At 36.2% G+C, this 15,706-nt stretch overlaps 2 protein-coding genes across 8 annotated transcripts; one reads left to right on the forward strand and one right to left on the reverse strand.

The window, feature by feature from the left end:
* Positions 1-860: 860 nt before the first annotated feature.
* On the reverse strand, positions 861-5,393 carry LOC103446975 (lysine--tRNA ligase, chloroplastic/mitochondrial-like). The gene is made up of 14 exons (XM_008386145.4): positions 5,062-5,393; positions 4,712-4,930; positions 4,308-4,419; positions 4,008-4,116; positions 3,797-3,854; positions 3,589-3,657; positions 3,001-3,108; positions 2,692-2,784; positions 2,443-2,547; positions 2,087-2,293; positions 1,774-1,868; positions 1,597-1,687; positions 1,311-1,484; positions 861-1,222 (listed from the first exon to the last, which is right to left on the reverse strand). Exons 1-14 carry the CDS (start codon positions 5,326-5,328, stop codon positions 1,130-1,132), a joined length of 1,800 nt encoding a protein of 599 aa, XP_008384367.2. The 5' UTR covers positions 5,329-5,393; the 3' UTR covers positions 861-1,129.
* Positions 5,394-6,306: 913 nt separating this feature from the next.
* LOC103446973 (uncharacterized) lies at positions 6,307-9,031 on the forward strand. Of its 7 annotated transcripts, none has more exons than XR_003766463.2 (2): positions 6,307-6,733; positions 6,847-9,031. XR_003766463.2 is itself a non-coding variant. In XM_029087783.2 (2 exons), the coding sequence occupies exon 1, from the start codon at positions 6,404-6,406 to the stop codon at positions 6,680-6,682; it is 279 nt and encodes a 92-aa protein (XP_028943616.1). In that variant the 5' UTR covers positions 6,307-6,403; the 3' UTR covers positions 6,683-6,728; positions 8,663-9,031. The 7 variants fall into 7 exon arrangements, 3 of the variants coding, with proteins under 3 accessions (XP_028943616.1, XP_070664969.1, XP_028943615.1); XR_003766462.2 differs by having other exon boundaries at positions 8,663-9,031; XR_011573578.1 differs by having other exon boundaries at positions 8,718-9,031.
* Positions 9,032-15,706: the final 6,675 nt, after the last annotated feature.

The raw sequence follows: 15,706 nt of genomic DNA on the forward strand, positions 1-15,706 counted from the left end.
GTCCTTATCATTAAAACTCAAAGTTTTCAAGTCATTTTCATTAGTTTTCCTTATAATTATAATATTTGAAAGAATAATCACTAATTATGATATTAGATATAATTGAATTATTTACAATAACAAGGAAAGCTTTATCTCCACTTAACAGATATAATTTTTTTTTCGTTATTAATAAATAAATAAAAGAAGAAAAAGAACAATTGATAGGTTCCGTTCAGATTCGTCAGTCATCGGGCATGCTTAGATATAACTTATACACGTACTTGAATATTGTCTTTAATCCTTCTTTTTTTTTTTTCTGGTGGTTAGATCTTATTGATTAATGAAGGAATATTGGTAACATGCATGCACGTGATTAAATTAATAATTCGTAGATATATGGTCCATGCATGCATGCATGCAAACCCATAATATAATATGTGGAATTTAATATTTGGGGACATCAGACCAGCCCAGGATTGAACTTTGAAATTATGCTGTCACATTCTAATCGCCATTATTCGTATTGTGCAGTTGTATTCTCATATCACTGCTCGCTAGTCACTCTTTTTTTTACGAATTTGGCTCTCTTTTCCTCGTAAATAAATTAATAAAGAAAGAAATCTCCGCCCTTTTTTTCTTTTTTTTTTCAAGAGAGAGAGAGAGATGATACCGACGCACCCTCATATGGTCGGATCCGTACATCATATGAACAAAACAAGACCACTTAAAATATATGGAAGATGATTCTTTTCCCTCCAAATCTCTCTCTTTCCCTCATTTTCTATTTGAACGGTTACGGTTTAGACACGTTAACATTTTATATTGATTTTTTTTATAAAGACAAAAAACAATATGTGAGCGGAGGGGAGAAAAGTGGATGAGAATAGGAAGGGAGAGAATCCTACTTCAAAATATATTTCGAAGTTAATAACTACACCTTCGTTATCAGTAATTTTCCAACAAGTAATCTCCTTCTGCCAAACTCCAGCATCAAATGGCGGAACCACAAGTAACGAACCGACTGATCCGTTGCCCGTTAAACTGGGCATCAGTAGAAATAGATGAATGAAAAATAAAGCCGGTTGCAGTTTGAACTCAATATTATAACTCATCCTATTCCTAGGGCCTCCTGCTGCCTCAGACCTTCTTATTGATGAACTTTAAGAACCGGGAAAGCAATTACATCTCTAATGCTCGCCGAGTTTGTTAAAAGCATGACTAGCCTGTCAATTCCAAGTCCCTGAAAATATATACAACTTCTACCCATTAGTTTTCCTATGTTTTTCTCCCAAATTACAAAGATGCAGAAGGAAGGATAATGACCGTACCATTCCTGAAGCTGGAGGCATCCCGTATTCCAAAGCTGTAAGGAAATCATCATCAACAGTCACCTCATACAAGTCATCATTTTCCTTTCCTTTATCATCTGCACCATCTGTTTCGGAAGTACCTGCTGCTTTCTTCTCATTGTGCTGCCTCACTTGCTCTTCCAACCGTCCTCTCTGCCAAAATTTATCACCAATCATAACTTCTCTATGCTTTGTGATAGAAACTAACATAGGGAACTATACAACAATTGGCAGTGAAAATAGACAATCAGTGGTTCATGATTACCTGATCCATAGGATCAGTTAGTTCAGAGAAAGCATTGGCCAGCTCACGACCACAGATGAAAAGCTCAAATCTCTCAGTCAACCCTGCATTTCTAATTTGGAAGTACTCAGGAGTAAGGTGACATGTAAAAATGTCAAATTGCAAGTAGTATGTAAACCAACATGGTTCGTGTAATACCTTCGGTGTGGCTTGGCCAGAGGAGATATCTCAATAGGATAGTCTAAAACAAATGTGGGTTGCAGAAGCTTTGGTTCTACAGCAAACTCAAAAACCTGGACAATTGAATTATTAGGACCAGAAAAAAAGAGACAACCTAGAACCAAAATATAACAATAATAAATCCACACTTTAAGAGTTTCTGATTTTCATCACTGGAATCTGTTATGTTCATATCAACAGCCTCCCATCAGATGGATAACTCAGCAAACTAATAAGTCTATCCACATATAAAACCAAGATCAAGAATTATGGACTGAAGATTGAGATCAACCTCATTAAGAAGGTGGCCAGTAGATGTGCATGCTTCAATAGAAACTTTGTCTTTGTGATCAAGGTCAACTCTGAGGGTTTTCAAAGTAACTTCTTTAGCCACTTTAAGATCATTGCTCAACTCACCAAAATCAATCCCAGTGGATTCTTTTACAAGATTGTGCATGGTTTCCCTCCTCCAAGGCCGCTCAAGATGTATCTCCGCCCCCTGCATAGAATATGATAACAGTTACAATGCATTAAAAGCAACTCAATATCATATATTAACTAATAAGCACACGTAATTTTCAACTTGCTTTTCACAGAAATGTGAACTGCAGAGAAATCCCATCACAAGTTGGGTGAAGTTGCATTTACCTGATAATCAACAGTGAGAGTCCCATGAACTGCAAGCGCACATTGTGTAACAATTTCCTCTGCCATGTTCATCATGCTTTCATAGTCTGAATATGCCTCATACATCTAAGATCAGACTAATACCAATAATGATCAGAGCTTCACTTGATAAAACTAAGAAAGTTAAATATATAATAGCCTACACCTAGTCACGCTAATTTGGTAAAGTATATTCAGACGAGTTGAAATAGACAGTAATAATTAATTTACCTCTATTGTGGTAAATTCAGGATTATGACGAGTTGAAATGCCTTCATTCCTGAATATTCGACCAATCTCATACACTTTTTCAAACCCACCAACCTGTCATCCATAGAAAGATCCTTTTCAATATCTAATTCAAGTGTAATATATGGTCTTTTTTTTTTTGGTAAAAAGTGTAATATATGGTCAGAAGTATATAGAAATGAAATATACTGTGATCATTCATTTGCTACTGTATGAAACTTAAACCAAGCTTTTACAGTGTTCCTGTGAACCAGTAATCATTCGCATTCTTAACAAATGCAAAGTCCTCACCAGCATTCTCTTTAAGTGGAGCTCGGTTGCTATTCTCAAATACAGGTCCCTTCCAAGTGAATTATGGTGTGTTACAAATGGCCTAGCTTCCGCTCCACCAGCTGCTCCCTAGTTTATCAAATCAATTAAAAACCACGTTCCAGGTACATGACATTAAAATAAATTCATAAAAATAATCAGAATTATATATTCCAGGAATTAAATAGTATTTCTTTAACTTGTCAAAATCACTCCAGGCAACAATTTCTTGCATAACCATTACCAACTGATATGAATATGTAAACACGTTAATCAGTGACCAATTTGGATTTGCACTATTTATTTATTTCTCTACATGCAGTTGCAATTTCTCTCTTAACTGTACAAATAAGTCAATGACTAAACAGCCAACGGTCAATTGTCATCTAAAAAATACTGTTAAAATATAAAGTTTTATGTTCACATGATGAACTCCACTTCAAGTTGTTCAGTTCCATTTTACAAGGAAAAACTTTCAGCCAGGCTTTTAATTAATACGTGTCTGATATGAGTACCAAATCAAACATCTAAAGCGCCAAACAAATATGAGACTGGGAGAAATTGTAAAACCTGCAGAACTGGAGTTTCAACCTCAATGAAACCAACAGACTCCACTGCCTTCCGTATCTCCGATATAATCTAATCAGTAAGACAAACAAGTAAATTATTTTCAATAATGGAATTATAAATTCTAAAATTATCAAACATGCAAAGGAACATCTAAAAATCTAGTAGGTTTTAATTGTTTTCTGGTAAAGAGAGAAGCAGAACGATTTACCTTTGCTCTTTTCCGGAATACATCAGCTACCTCAGGATTAGCAATCATATCTACATACCTAAATATTAATAGGAAAATAAGACACAACAAACAAAAAGAATTATAAACCTGTAAGTAAACCAAAACTTTCACATCTATTTATCAAATACAGGAGGAAACAAAGACTTTTGTATAATGTCTAGACATATACAAAAACAAAATATCAACTCACCGCTGACGGTAGCGCTTGTCCACATCTGTTAGACCATGATACTTGTCTGGCAGCGGGAGTAGAGATTTTGTAAGAATTGCAAAAGAATTCACATATATCGAAAGCTCCCCTGAGGAATTAACCAAGAATTTTTGTTAGCTTTCTTTGCAGGACCTTGAAGCAAATATAACCTCTTTCTAGACAAGCATGAAACTTATCCATAACTCAGGTATAATATTTGTTCGTTTTATTATGGAAGCCATTTCTCCTATCAGTGAAGCTTAGCAACTACTTATAAACAAGAAACATGAAAGAAGTTACCTTTCTCTGTCCGTTTGATAGATCCACTAGCACCAACTATATCACCAATATCAACAAGTGCTTTTAGCTGATCAAATTGTTCGTCTGCAAGCCGTTCCTTTTCACAATAAAGCTGAAACCAAATGTCCATAACTTCACTCACAGCTTATCGAAGTGCTCGTTTCGTTTCACTTAAACGGTAATTCAAAGTGCGTTTTTTCAAAAGAAACCAGGAATGAGATAGGTAAGTGTTATTGGCACTCCAAAAATCTCATTCTACACTCCTCACAAGTGTATTTTTCTTTCCGTTTGGAGTGTAGAATGAGATTTTTGGAGTGCTAATAACAATTCCTATGAGATATAGCCAATCAATATTTGCAAAAATGTTAAGACATGAATATTATAACAATGCAAGCTTTCCTAACCTGAATTGTGCCGGAATCGTCCCTCAGTGTCAAAAATGCAAGCTTTCCAAACGCTCTGCGAGCCACGATTCTTCCTGCGATGGACACAGCATCCTTCTCGCCTTTTGCCTCTTCACCGTCCGCTAAATCCTTGTATATATCTTGCAGCTGATTAGCAGAGTGAGTCCTTTCCCACCCATAAGCATATGGCTCCAAACCTTTACTCCTCAGTTCTTCTACCTACGAAACCCATATGGAAATTCAAAGCGAGAAGTAAAATGTGAAGCCCAGAATTTGAATTCCTTCATGTCCCGGAATTCTGCCATTAAAGTTTCAGAGTATCACTCAGAGCTTCATTGGATAGAACTTACCTTCTTCAAACGAATGGCTCGAACAGCGTCTTTATCGGAGGTGGAGGAAGATGTCGATGCGCGCCGGTTGCGGCCGCCGGCTCTGGCGGCGTTGGCAGGAGTGGTGGTGGTGGTGGAGGTGGAAGAGCAACAGCGGAGGACAACTCTAGAATACGAAGAAGAATGAGAAAATGGTCGTCTGAGAGTGGTGGTGGTGGTGGTGCAAGCAACGCGGAAGAGGTGCTTCAGTGGCTGCGAGGATAGGCTCCATAGCTTCACCGCATCCATCCCCTTGTTTTTGGTTTCACAGCCGAAGTGTCTACTTCTCACTTCACTTCTTCCATCTTTTTTTTTCTTCTGACTTTTACCATCAACAACTCCAACGGCAAGAGGAGCCACCCTATAGTGGGCTTTGTGGAATGGGCTAAATCTGGCCCATATTTTTGTGATGACCCATTGAAGTTGCGAACCAATTTTGGTGCCCTACCTTGAGTTGTAGTCGAAGCCAATTACATAATGTGATGCGTTTTAATTCTAGGGGTGTGTGATTTTGATTTCTCACATTTCTCTTATTAATATCTTCATTTGATATTATTTAATTCATCGAATTTGATGGTCGAAAATTAATAGGATGTGCGAGAAGTTCTTACTAACAGGGAGATAGTCAAAGATTTATAGAATTTTTAGAAAACAAGTCAGTACACACGTGCCATAATACAAGTGAAAAAGAGTTATTTATAAGTGTCTCTCCAAATCAATGCAACTTAGTTTCTTGTAGATAGGATGGGATACCATGCCATGCCTTTGAATTTTCAAGACAGTTACCCCCAACTCAATTTACTTTTCTTTTATTGGGATTTCAGTATTCTGGCAAATGTTTAAAGACAGCAACAGTTGGTTCCTAAAATAGTAGTTTGGTAAGAAGGATTAGGAAACAGCAGCTCTACATACAACTGTTTAGCAAAATGATTAAATGATTGATGTTATAAACACCAAGGATGCCATCTGCTAATAGATAACGTGTTAATAACAAAATATAACTACAACATAATTCATCTTTTGTTTTGCAGGGATAAAATATAAAATATTAACGTGACTTATTCGTAACCACACAAATAGAAGGGACATCGGAAGTTGGAGCTCAGACAATTGCAGATATAAACTCTTGAGTACAGTAAAAAGTAAGACAGAGCGGTCAAAATTGAGATCCACTCAGCCAAAATCCGTCATTTGCTTTGCAGAGATAAATTTTTGAGTCCCAATTGCCCAACTTTCAACAAAAATAAGACTAACAGAACATAACAGAACAGAACAGAGTCCCGTCACCATACGCAAGCCACAAGTCCACAGAGGAGGCACGAAAATGGTGTTCAACAGCCTGATGGTGGAGTCGGTGGCGCACCTGTCGGCCGAGATGTGGCAGTACTTGGCATGCTTACCGGAGCGCTTGAGCAGCCACCAGCTGTTGGATCTCATCTTCTGCCTCCCTCTGCAGCAGTTGGGTCGCCTGGCTTTCTGCCTCTGGACCTTCCTCTGCGTCCCTCCGCCCGACTCCTACTACTCCTACTCTTACTCCGACTCCGATGACTCATCCTCCACCGTCGATTACGATGACTATTACTACGATCCCCACTCTGATTGATTCCCTTCTGCTTCTTCGATTGTCTTCCCCTTCGCCGGCGCCCCCTGTACAGTAATTTCTGCTATCCTTTTTGCGTTTTCTTTATCTCAATTGCTTTGTTTTCGTTTCTGGAATGTTGGGTTTGTGCCGATTAGCTTGATCATTGACTTTTAATCTTCTTGTAGAATGATGGGTTGACTGCGTGATTTCTTTGCATTAATGAATTGGGTTGTTCAAGATTGCTCTTTTTTCTTCTGATTATTAGAATTTAATGGGTGATCAGCATGAGGCTCGAGAAGCTAGATACATAGTGTGACAAAAGCGCTTCGCTCTTCGAACAAATGTTGAGAATCAAGTGTTCTAAGAGTTGATTGCCATGAAAAAAAAACATTGTTAGTGCATGTGGCATTGACTTGTTATGTATGTATGTATGGCAATGTAAGTCTCGCAAGTTACTCGTTCACTAGTTATACAAGGTTGGAAACTCCTAGGTCTGATATGCAGTCCAGTCTTGGAGGCTATCAAGTGAGTGCACTCAAATTTGTAGGCATGAGGCATTAGGGGTGTCGAGTCTAAAATTTAGATGTATCCAAGATCACTTTAGCAATGCCCTGAATCAGTAGGATGATGCTAATTTGACGGTTGATGTTTAGGTAACATTGTAATGCTTTAAAAGAAAATTTTATTGTTGATACTGATGAATGATGATCATGAAACAGAGTTAGGACGATGGTGTGAAGAATTAGGGAGATGTTATTGGCACTCCTAAAGGTCTTCCTGCCCTCATTATAAAAGTACAAGGAAAAATTTGTATAGAGAGGAGTGCAGCATATAATTTCTAGAGGGCCAATATTAGCTCTCAAAATTTATCGTTAGGAATTATCCAAAAGAAGCTGCACCAGCAGCTCATATTAATCATTGTTTATTCTATTTTGGTTTGGCTGGAATCACAATATTCTTTGTTAGGAAGGTGGATTAACTGATTAAGCATGGAGTAAGAACTAAACATTAAGTCAAACTTGATTGTTTCTCCGAAACACTGATAAAAGATCTGAGATTTCCTACGATTTGGGTTGCACAGATTCATTTGTCAAGTCTGAGGCAGGAGGGATGACGGTATGGTGAGTTTAAGATAATAAACAAATAGTCACATTTAATAAATTTATTGAGCACCTTCAATTTGAGGGAAATAGTTGAAATCCATTGGAAATTTGGCATTATGTGGGGTACAGACCATTGCTGTACTGATCTTCAGCAAGTTAATGCACTTTAGACTTTGAGTAGTCCAAGAAACGCCCGGGAGCAAGTTGGCAAGTTAGCATTAGCAGTAGTCTTTCATACTTTAAATTGGAAATTAGAGGATAGGAACTTGTGTTCACTGAATATCGAGTTATGAGGTATGCTCTTAGGTCGGCACTCATTTGATGGGCTGTAAAGACCTCCCGTAGAGAAAATATCTTGAACATCAAACATGGCCTTTTCTAGAAAATGGCCCCTTCCTCTTGGAGGTTGAAACCTACTAATATTTTAGAGATGATGTTCTGTGCACATTGCCCTATTAAGTCTGTCAAATTGTCAATGTAAGCGACATCAACCCATATTCTTCATGCAGTTTTTTCTACGTAGTCTGTAATTCAATTAAGAAAGCCTTGGTTTTTAATTGAGTGGCCTTGGGAAAAAAAGTATCCCATTTTCATGTTTCTGAGTAACTTTAAATCGAGAACATAGTTTTTAATCACTTTCATTTTTTTTCCTTTTATTTATAAAACAGAATTTCCAAATTTTCATAAACTTGATGGGGTCCATGCAGCCCCTTCAGAGTTGTGTTTTTTTCAAAGAACTGTGTGCTTGTTGGAAGTTAGGAATAATACGCAAATTATTCAGTGTTGGATTTGCTGTTTTGTTGAGCATTTGATGATGCTGCACAGACTGCTTTTGTGAAATGTAACTTTTAAATTCTTCAGATACTGGCTAATGCATTTCAGCACTTATTGTAGGAAGATGCAGGATGGAGGATAGATTCTTGGATAAACTCTTTCGTTGCTATACATTGTAGGTTTGTCTGGGAGGGGACAGGATAACATTGAAGAGCAGGCTTAACTTCGTGTTAGATTGCTGGTCGCTGGTGGATGAAATGGAAAACTACTTTCTGAATACATTTAAGTTGAGATCCCGGTCCTGTGTTTGTTTTCCTTCTTTGTCTGAAAGCTTCAAACAGTCTTATATTCTTTGAGTTGTAGATTTCTTTGGGTCTTATTATACGTGGAAGCATCGCTACTGGATCATATGCTGGTGATATTGTATATACAAATTGTACTTAAATATTGGATGATATAGTTAATAATTAGTAACACTCAACCTCGAACAGAATCTCACTTTCTGCAGTCATGTTCTTGCTTTTGATTTAATTTGTATTTGATTATTTGGATTTAATATGATGTACTCAGGAGGAGCACTAAGTACTAACTAAGCTAATGAGACCCAAAAATGGGTTGCTTCAAGCTCAGAATTATTAGGCAAGTACATCACCATGGCGCCGGTTTTTAGAAATGGAAACTTAAGCATGAAGATTTATTCATAGAAGGGTTACGTCTCTGAGATTGTTGGTGGAATTAAGAGTGACTCAGACAAATGAAATGTTCTCACATGTCTAATGATTTACGATACTAGAGAGACAGGGAATGCTTATTTGCTGGTGTGGGGGTAGCAGATCTATGGGGAAGAGTAAGATATTGGGCAGCCCTTTGGGCTTCAGTTTCAAATGATTTTAAGAATTACCCTCTTTCTCACATACTGTGGGATATGTTAGCAGCGTAAAGTGATTTTGGTTGAGGTTTTGCTACTTGTAATCAAATCCTCTTGAGAGATTTTCTTGTTTTGTTCTTGGTGGATTTCTTATCAACTTCTGTGTAATTCCACTTTTCTTTTTTAATAAAATGTTATAGTTTCTTCTCAAAAAAAAAAAAAAATCGTCTTCCCGTCAAGAATTGAGGACTTCCACGCTGGAATTCTGCACAGGAAAATGTACAAAGACCTGCAACATTAAAGAAAGAGAGTAGTGTGTGATGTCTCGTGTCGTATTTGAGACACTTTCGATATGATGTCTCAATTAGGCAGCTTCTGGTTCAAGGTCGACCGTAAATTAGTTGCTACATGGTCTCTGTTTTGGTAATCTGAAAGTGTAGGGATGGTGGTCGCTGCAGGGAAAGTATTAGTTGCTAAATCCTACATGTGAGTGATTTGAAAGCATTAACTCGGCATGTTAGGTTGAAGATTGGTGATTACTGCCTGATGCGGTTCGGGTTTTCTAATCTTCTGGAATTTTGCAGATACGGGCATAACCAAGTTGGCTAGAATAATGTGCTGGTTCTCTGCACCACTTTGAATTCCACTTCGTGTAGTCAAATATGGCACATGAAATGCATATACAAGTCAAACATGGATATGTTGAAGTTGTATCTAGCTGTTGATTGCAATATGTTTTCCAGTTTCTCCGCAGCATTAGGTAGAGGACGCTGTTCATCTTTTATCACGTGCGATGCGGTGGCGAGAATCCATTCATATTATTCGTTGGGGGATCTGGGTGGATCGCGATGGTTGTAGATTATTACTATTCTTCTAGCAGCAGAGGTAAAAACACAGAGCGAGAAAGTGAAATAAGAGAGAGGTGGTTTAGGTCAAAGAAGAATGCTAACAACGTTGTTATTTGGAAACCTTATTATTTTCATTCTTATTCTGTAATGCTACACGATGATTTAAACCATTTATTTCTAGGTCGTCATCTAAAAATCATCTCTATAAAAACTTAAATGTATCCATAAGTTTTTGCTCATCTAACTATTATTCAATAATTCTCTTAAACATTGAAATTATGACAATATTAGTGTAAACAGTTTTGACGATATTTTGTTTGGTTCTTTTGTTGCAAAGTTGTTGTTTAAAAGGTGACCTAGATAACATATGGTTTCGATCGTTAAGTAACAATGCTTGATCATAAAAAAGAAATGAGAAAATAGAAAGAAAAAAAAGGTTTCAAATATGGGGTGTGCTATCCACACACCCATTTTTACTTCTCACACACCCCTTGTTAATTTATGTCGTTGATCTTCTCCAATTCATCTGATCCGACGGTCGAAAATTAAAAAAGTATGGGAGAAGTAAAAAGAGGTGCGTGGATATCATACCCCTTCAAATATAAAGGTTGCTAGCCCTCTTAGGCTAATTAGCCAAAACAATGTGCTTGGCCCTTTATTATGAAATTTGATCCTTGTTCCATAGATTATAGTAGCTTTACTTTAATACAGACCATATATATTGTCTATAGTAGGGGTGGATGAAAGAGATAAGTCTCACAATTGGCTAATCATAATAATTTGGTTCAAATTTGTGTCTGACAAGAATCGAGCTTACGACTTTTTACTTATAAGTGAAAACCTAGTACTAAGTGGTGTAGATTATAGTAGTTTAGAATGTGAAGTTTTATGGTAAAAGAAATAAAGGAAATTATATAAGTGGCATTGGCATCAGTCACCAATGCCGGTGTATGTTTTCCAATGCATGTGGGGTCTTGACCTTCCATTATTCTTGCTCCCGTCTATTATTAAGGCAGGTTTGGCGCCCATTGTTAGCAATTGCTATATTTTCATAGTACAAAATCATGAATCATGAAGAGGAAAAAGGAAAGGAAAAGCCAGGCCTTAGGTTACTCCAATCATCCAATGGCTTATGAGAGTTATGGCCCACTCTCCCAATCTCAAGAGACTTATCAAATTATGCATGTATATATACGTACATATATATACACCTTCTTTTTCTTTGTTACACATTTGAGTATTTGACTAGTGAGTGCTGAACTGATGGACCCGTGAATTCTGAATTGATGGCCTTTCTATTTCTCCTCCCAACTTTCCAACTTTTCCAGTTGTTGTGGATTTTCAGATATTTTGCTGGCTTGAAATAATGGCCGTCTTGTTTAGTTTATACTTTCTGATTAATTCTTCTCAACTCTATAATTCTCTTTTGTTTTGAATGGATTAGAATTAATGGCCTTTTCTTAATTTAAAATGAAGAAGGAGACATTCATCCATGTTTTGGGAAGGAATCGGATTAAACAAAAAATTAAAATTATTTTGCATTTGAAGTTGGAACAATTGTTTTCTTTTAGTAGTCTATAAATAATTGCAAAACTTTAAATTGAATTAATACATCAGAAAGAATATATGAAGTTACCAAAGGATCGATGAACAACTCAAGTTTTTTTTATTCTTTTTCTTTTTCTCATCACTTGGTGGTTTGCTCATCACAATCAATAAGCATCATCATATACATATGTGTGTGTGTCGGAGCATGCTGGTTTGAAGACAAATCTTCCAAAAGGATTTTGTATTCCGTCGGAGCAAATTAAGAATCCTTCACATTCTCCTCTCCTAGTTTCACAATTTAACTTACTTCTTGCATCATTGCATGTTCAAATGCTGCATTCATATGGCATCAACAATTAAAAATCCTTGAGGTTTCAATCAAGGGCCACTCGAATTCAATATCAGATGTATTTTTCATATCATTACTAGTTAAACTATGCTCTTATTAATAAAAATAAAATAAAGAATTTCGACCAACTCGCATACAAGGACAAACCATGTCCATGGTTCACATGTTCATGGACCTTTGTGTCCCATCCAGTCCCACATTATTTGCCAGTTTTCCACCAGAAAAAGAAAAAAATATATATATATCGTTTTCCAGTATTTGTTTTTCAATTACTTTTAAATTATTATTATATGTTAATAATTTGAATTTTCTGTGGTCCTGAAGCAGCGAAGCCAACCATTAATTATGCATGCATGGCTCCTTGACGTCGCTGAAGGCGGCCGTGTGCAACAAGACACCTCACACATTGTATATTCCTTTTTCTTTGCACTAATTACAATCTAATAGATGATGATGGAGCACGGAATTAATGTTATTTTAGATACGGAAAAGTTAAAAGAATGAAGGGTCATTTAATTAAGAAAAGTGATTAGAAGATTGGTAATTTATAGATTAAAAGATTATTTGTTGCTATCATATCTCGAAAGTAGATGTTTTAGACTTTTCATGTTGTCCAGATTAATACTACTTTCGTTTGGCTTGTCATTTTTGATCTCATAATATATGAATTCGAAGAAAATGACAAGACTCGAGCGAATTATGTCATTTAATGTGTTCAACTCAGATTTTCATATTTTATGATCTTTTTTATATTTTGTTATTTGTTTGATTTATTTTCTACTTGGAGTTAGGGTTTGCTAAGACTATTTAAACAATATTTAGGGTTGTATTTTATCATTGTATCATATTATTCAATTGAAAATCCAAAGTTTTTCTCAAATTTTGTAAGTTTCATAATTTTTCAAAACTGACCGTTCGTGATTCATTTACCTATAACGCTCGTTGTGTACCTAGATATCCAAAATAAAATGTTAGGTTTTTATAAGAACTAGGAAAATAAAATAAGTAACTATTTTCTTTTTAAGTATATGCAAAACTAAATCCGGATATAACTTTTTCAACTTTTAATATAAAACAAGCTTAAAGTTTTTGTCCCAAAAATAAAAGTTGGCATGCCTTTGAATAGATTGATAAGTGTATGCCGCAATTTGCTACGAATCGCGCAGCCAGAAGCCAAAGAAAGAAAAAGAAGAAGCTCCTTTCTCGATTGAAGCCTTTTTGTATGGTTAGTAGTCATGAGCTTAACAGTTAACGGAATAAAGCATACAGATTTAACGTTTTAGATTAGAATTAGTTACTCGTTCCATAATTTACTTTAGTTTATTGATAAGAAAAGTTGAAAGCAAAAAGGATTTTAAGCAACAGTACATTTCAGATACGAATCCTCGGGAAAAGATAGTGGAAAGTTGTTGATCTTGAAATACCACCAAAACTATGTCAATGATCACATGCTTGGATTTTCAAAAAGGAAAGAAAGAACAAGTTATGATGCATGCATTTGTTTTCTTCAATTATTTCAAGTTGAAACGGAAAGGGAACGAAAATCTTTATGTATTATCTTTCTTTTCCATTATTTTTTTATTATTTTTTTGTTAAGAGATTCTAACAATCAAGGGGTTTTAAGTTTATTTGTTAGCTTGGAGTCCTAGTAGCTTGAAGGAACCATGGTGCCCGAGACAAGGCATGGACCTCAACGTTTGAGACTCGACCCAATCTGGTACCCTAGTACTGGAAAGCCAAACCCAATAATCGACCTAAGACTTGATCAAGGTTCCAGTGCCTGGCAGTCCAGACTCTGGTACCGATCTTGCAGCCAAACCCAGATTCAAGGATCCTGATGCGTGAAATCTCGCTACATTGATTCGATCTAGTATAGTTGAAAATAAAAGGTTTGCTGTAAATTTCATAATTCTCTACAATAATTTCACAAACTCGAATATTTTACTCTTCTCGATAAGAAATTTTTTATAAGATTAAAAACAAAACAATAATAGGAAATAAATCAAATCATAGAAACCCAGATGATATCAAATAAAATCTATAAATACTTTTTTTATATATATTTTTCAACAAATATATTCGCCAAACAAGTCAATTTAGAATTCCATTCGTTTTAATATTTCATATTCATATTTTGGCATCCTTTGTTGTCTAAAAAAAAAAAAAATCATATTTTGCCATCCGAATAAGTATTGAAATTAGAAAGTAGAAAAAAGTTCCATAAGAGTAAAAGGATTCTCATAGCAATGACAAAATGTACTTAAATATTTCTTCTCCGTAACACCGTATTATTGATAAGTTTTTTCCTCCGTAGCATTTTATTATCGGTAATGTTATATCAGTCATCCATATCATAAAAATAACTCTACTACGACTACACTTCAAAACACGATTGACATGCGCTAATCAGGGGACCAAGGAGCCCACTCCCACAGCACATAACAACGTATTTTCTCATAATTCACACCCCCAACATGAACCCATGTGCTGTGCTGGTGACACAATCAGACGCAGAATCACTACTATACACTACTCTATACCATACCATACGCCTGCCTTATACGTACACCGTACACTTTACCATGCCACCAAATTTGACAGTCAGACAGAGATCCCAGTGAGTGGTTCCCAGTGGGTACAAATTTGAATCTCAAATTATGACTCTTTAACCCCACTCCGATGACTCCACTGAGTCCACTCCACCACCACTTGCCTTCGGGTTCTCTTTCCTTGCTCACTCAATTCTTTTTTACTTTTCTACTGTTGTTTTTACCGTTGCTCGTGATTCGCGCTAACAGGTTGGTGCGTGCTCACGGGCGGGGACTGGTAAGTTTATGTACACGTGTATGGTGGCTGATGCAACCACACGGGTGTTACAAAATTCCCTTGGCATCATTTCTTTGTTGTTGTTCATGAGCCAATGAATCATCATGATTTCTCTCTCTCTTGTTGCTGCCCCTGGATTTCCTATATATATTGGTGATGATTTTCTACAGGTACAGTTATACCACTCAGATGATCAAATCCGTAAAAGGAATCCGAAGATGATCTCTTTCACCTAATCTTCATGATCCATAAATTCGGGCTCTTTAAATTTGATTAACCGGCTAAATTTATTAAACTTTTTAACGATGCGTCTTGTTTATAATTGTTTGATCAAATTTTAAAAATCTGGAATTATAGGTCATGAGGCTTAAGTGGAAGGGATTCTATCAAATCCATCATTCACCTTTAACTTTTTGTACCATCAAAATTTGGGAGGCATATTGTCTGCCATCCTGTTATGGTGCTTTTCTCATCATTTTTTATTCGTGAGGTCACGGTTAAGCCACGTCAACATTTTATATTGATTTTTTATAGAGACAAAAAAATAATAAGAATATCAAATATTGACGTGGCTTAACCATGACCTCACAAATAGAAAGAGATGGGAAGAACACCATAACAGGAGGGCAGACAATCTATCTCTCAAAATTTTTAGTTTTTATTTATCCAATTTGACCGAGTCCATAAAAATAAAAACACACTTTTTCAATTGAAATACCAAGCAGTTCG

Source organism: Malus domestica, chromosome 11 (assembly GCF_042453785.1).
Source record: "Malus domestica chromosome 11, GDT2T_hap1".
Taxonomy (NCBI): Eukaryota; Viridiplantae; Streptophyta; class Magnoliopsida; order Rosales; family Rosaceae; genus Malus; species Malus domestica.